At 37.1% G+C, this 4,730-nt stretch overlaps 1 protein-coding gene across 1 annotated transcript; it reads left to right on the top strand.

Annotated features, from left to right (window-relative positions):
- The first annotated feature begins 1,522 nt into the window (after positions 1–1,522).
- Positions 1,523–2,309, top strand: LOC101896247 (uncharacterized). The gene is made up of 3 exons (XM_005188124.4): positions 1,523–1,656; positions 1,898–2,015; positions 2,074–2,309. Exons 1-3 carry the CDS (start codon positions 1,566–1,568, stop codon positions 2,210–2,212), a joined length of 348 nt encoding a protein of 115 aa, XP_005188181.1. The 5' UTR covers positions 1,523–1,565; the 3' UTR covers positions 2,213–2,309.
- The last annotated feature ends 2,421 nt before the right edge of the window (positions 2,310–4,730 follow it).

Below are 4,730 nucleotides of genomic sequence, written 5' to 3' on the forward strand. Positions count from 1 at the left end.
TTGTCACAAGCTATTTCAATATTCAAATGCGAAACTTGAAAAAATCTGTTTATAATGTAGCTAAAATCATCAAAATACCGAATATAGGGAGGTACCATGGAGATTATAAAACGTGAACCTGCAGAGACAATTTTCTGGCATAGCCTGTAGAATCCATTACGAATCCATTCAAGTACAAAATGTTAAATAATTCCGGTAAATAATGTCGCTAAAATCATCAAAATACCGAATATCGGGGGGTTCCGTTATATGGGAAGGTTCCGTTATATGGGGGCTATACGAAGACGTGGACCCGCACAGATAATTTTCTGTCATGGGCTGTAGTATCCATTACGAACTTCAAATGCGAAATTTGAAACAATTCCGGTAAATAATGTCGCTAAAATCATCAAAATACCGAATATCGAGAGGTACCGTTATATGGGGTCTATACGAAGACGTGGACCTAAACGGCCCATTTTCAATACCAAAAGTCCTGTAGACATAATACACATTTGTGTGAAATTTTATCAACCTATTTCATTTCGTTCGGAAGCTAGAGTGATTTCCACAGACGGACAGACGGATAGACGGACGGACATTGGTAAATCGTCATCGAATTTTATGCTGATCAAGAATATATATACTTTGTGGAATTACGGAATGACAAACTTAATATACCCTTCATACTATGGTGGAGGGTATAAATATGTACAAATTATGGCGTTTGACTTTGGTGCAGTTTTTTTTTTCAATCTCACCCTGTATATGGTGAGCAATAACGGATGAAGATGTATATCGAAGCTATATAAAAATCTGAACCGATCTCGATAAAATTTTCCAAAGGTATTTTCGAGCAGTATTTGATGCCCGATATCAAATACCATTGTTGTTTGCTGTATATTACGCATGTGAGGGACTTTAACACCAAATCGGATGAAACAAATATATGGGAGCTATAGCTATATCTAAACCGATTTTCACCAAATTTGAAGCACTTGATTTTGGACTGAATTCCCTCATTTGAACTGATATTGGCCATTTGGTGCACAATTAACCCGAAATCGGTTAAAGATATACATGGGAGCTATATCTAAATTTTGCACCGATTCTCACCAATTTCAATAGGGTTCGTTCTTGGGCCAAACAAATATTTTGTGGAAAATTTCATCTCAATCGGATAAAAAATGCGACCTGCATTTTGTTCACAAAAATTCATGAACATACGGACGGACAGAATCACTGACATGCATAAATCGACCCAGAAAGTGTATGAAGATCCTCAAAATTCTATTTCCCTATGAGTCTATCTCGCTTCCTTCTCCATGTTACAAACAAATGCACAAAAACATAATACCCTTACCACTATGTGATGCAGAGTATAAAAATGACAACTTGAGAGGTTTCACTGTACGTGTTTTATTACTTCAAACACATTCCATCACATCTTGACACATCTCAATCGAACCTTTTGTGAAGGTCGTATCAGTTATACCACTGATGATGAGTACTTCAATTGGTGGATATAAAAATCAATTACCCGTGTTTGGCTAGTCTACTGTAGAATTGCTTATTGAGAGGGCAAGATGAAATTCTTACCGCTCGTTTTGCTGTTTTGTTTGCTAAGCGTTGTTGGCACCTTTGCCAAGAGTTTGGAATCGTTCTATTGCACGGCAGGTAATAAAATCGAAATTTGAATTTTTAATTCGAAAATATTTTTTAATTATGTAAAAGGTGATTTGAAACAAAAAAAAGTACAATAAAATTAGATCAAATTAAGAATTACATGTTGATCCCTTGACTTTATAACATGTGTTCTGAATCGACTAAATTCCAATTATTCAGAGAAGAGACAACGACCTCAGTCTCGCAGAAAACTCATGTTTAATTCAATTATAATTTTTTATTATTTTTTTAGAGCATCCCGGCAAATGTGTCTATGAAGATTTAATTATTTCGCCCGGCGAAACGGCCAAGCCAAAGGGGAAATGCCAACGCTTTTCGTGTGGGGAGAAACTGGTGGGTCACGTTGAAAGGTATGTCCGAATTTCATAATTTTTATTTAATTTATTTATTATTAATTTTTTTTCATAGTTGCGATTACAGTCGCATTATTCTAGAGCCCCCATGTTGGTGGGGTGATTTAGAAAATCCTGACTTGGATTATCCCAATTGCTGTGAGAGAAAAATTATTTGCCCAGAGACGGATTATACGACCGATGTGTATTTCTGAAGCAATTTTAGTTTAAATTTAATAAATGCTGTTATAAATGAAGGTAATATAGTTTGGTCCTGCACCTGATACTGTGCAAGAGTGATTTCTGCAAAAATGTGCCCGATTTTTTTAGAGAAAACGTGTTTTAAACATTAGACTGGCATATACTACAGGGTGAGATAAAAAAACTGCAACAAAGTCAAACGCCATAATTTTTACATTTTTTTTTTAATTTTATTGAATGAAAACAAAAAATGTCGGAAATATCATCAAATTTTAGAATAAGTTTAGATTTGTTCCTATTGGTCACATTTGGAACGAATTATGGCCTTCAAACGGCCAATGTTGTTCTCTGCCCTAATGTTTTTCTGCGCTATTTTGGCCCATTCCCGGCGAAGCGCTTGCTTGAGGTGTTCGACACTTTGGTATTTTTTAGTACCAATCTTGCTTTCCAAAATACTCCAGACACAATAGTCCAACGGATTGGTATCCGGAGATTTGGGTGGCCATTGTGCGCTGGAAATGAAGCGAGGAACCTCATTTTGTAATCAATCTTGGGTGGCGCGTGCTGAGTGCGATGGTGCTGAGTCCTGTTGGAAAGTTCAAGGTCTGCGGCCAAAATGTTTGCGTGCCCAAGGCTTTAATATACCCTCCACAATATTTTCGCGATAATATTCGACATTTATTCTGATGCCACGGTCGATTAATACGAGCGGAGATCGACCATCGGCTGTTATGGCTGCCCACACCATCACCATGGCTTGCGCTTGAGTTCTGGTGGCCAACCGAAGGGGCACATTTACAGCTGACCTCTTTGGCAAGTAAGCACGATCATTTTGTTTGTTTACAAACTGCTGCACAACGAATGTTTTCTCATCGGAGAAAACCAAATGCGGCAGTTCACCACTTTCGGCCAAGCGCAACAACTCTTTAGCTCTTTTGAGTCTATTTTCTTTCTGTTGCGGTGTAAGTTCTTGCACTTTTTGGAATTTCAATGGCTTTACCCCGAGCTTATTCTTCAACATTTAAGATATGTTCAGCTCACGAGCCATTTTTCATCCACTGCGACGCGGGTTTCGATCAAGTCGGTTCGTTGCTTTTCGAACGATTTTTGCTGATGTTGCTGTTTTCTTCCGTCCACTTCCTTGACGTCGGGCTACGCTACCAGTATCACGGTAACGAGCGATGGTACGAGACACAAAAGATTAATTCACATTTAAATGCTGAAGTGCTCTAACGATAGCCACTTGAGGTTTTCCAAACAAATATAATGAAATCACCCTGGAATTCCATCACGAATAACTTTTTTCTGAAAAAATCTCACCGAAATACTTTTGTACTCTTATAAACAATATAATGAGCTGTCACTGGAATAATTTTAACAGCTGTCGGACGATTGGCTTAGAAATGACAGCAGTCTGAAATTGGTTGCAGTTTTTTCACCTCACCCTGTATTTATAGCCTACTCCACATAGGGATCAGGGTATTATGTCTTTGTGTACATATTACAATATTTGTTTGGCCCAAGGACGAACCCTATTGAAATTGGTGAGAATCGGTTCAAATTTAGATATATCTCCCATATATATATCTTCAACCGATTTCGGGTTAATTGTGCACCAAAGTCCAAATGAGCTGAATTTTGCCACATCCGACCAAATATAGTCTAGAAGCAAGTACATTAAAATTTGGTGAAAATCGGTTCAGATATAACTATAGCTCCCATATATGTTTCATCGGATTTGGATCGGAGTTTAAATCCCTCACATGCGTAATATGCACCCCAGAAGAATGATATTTGGTACCAGATAACTTATGGAGCTCAAAAATACATATATAAAATTCTATCGATATACAATATATATATATATATATATATCTTTATCCGACATCAGATTTATTGCTCACAAAATGACAAATTTCCATCTAAAGGGATTGAATTTTTGCCATTTCGATTGAATTCATCGTTGATACTTGTATTTCAAATCTGGAGAAATTAGGTTCCGATATAACTTTAGCTCCCATATATATGTTACATCCGATTTGGTGTTTAAATTCCTTACATGCGAATATTCACTCTACACCAATAATATTTGAAACAAAATATCCGAAATGGCTTAGAAATAATTGCTTAAAATGTTGTCAAGATCGGTTCAGATTTGGGTATAGCTCCCATACATGTCTGTATACGATTTTAGGTTGTTTCTGTACCAAAAGGATGATATCAGCTCAAATAGAATGAGTTTTGATTAATAATTCGAATTCAAAAACAATCATATTTGGTATGTATTAATTCCGCATCAAAGCGTTTGTGTGTTATATGTTGCTGTATTATATACGCAAAGTAGTGTAGGGTGCCATTAAGTCGGCCCAGCTCGACTTAGACTTTTCTGGTTATACCCTCAGCCATATGGTTTATAGAGGGTATATATCATCAAAGGTGTCTCGTCGAAATAAGGGTTTAGACCCTAGGACTCTCTTCGGCGAATCCATTTCAAGATATTTAGCGTCGATCTAGCGATGTCCGGCCGTCTGT

The sequence above is a fragment of the Musca domestica genome, unplaced genomic scaffold (genome assembly GCF_030504385.1).
Source record: "Musca domestica strain aabys unplaced genomic scaffold, Musca_domestica.polishedcontigs.V.1.1 135, whole genome shotgun sequence".
Lineage (NCBI taxonomy): Eukaryota > Metazoa > Arthropoda > Insecta > Diptera > Muscidae > Musca > Musca domestica.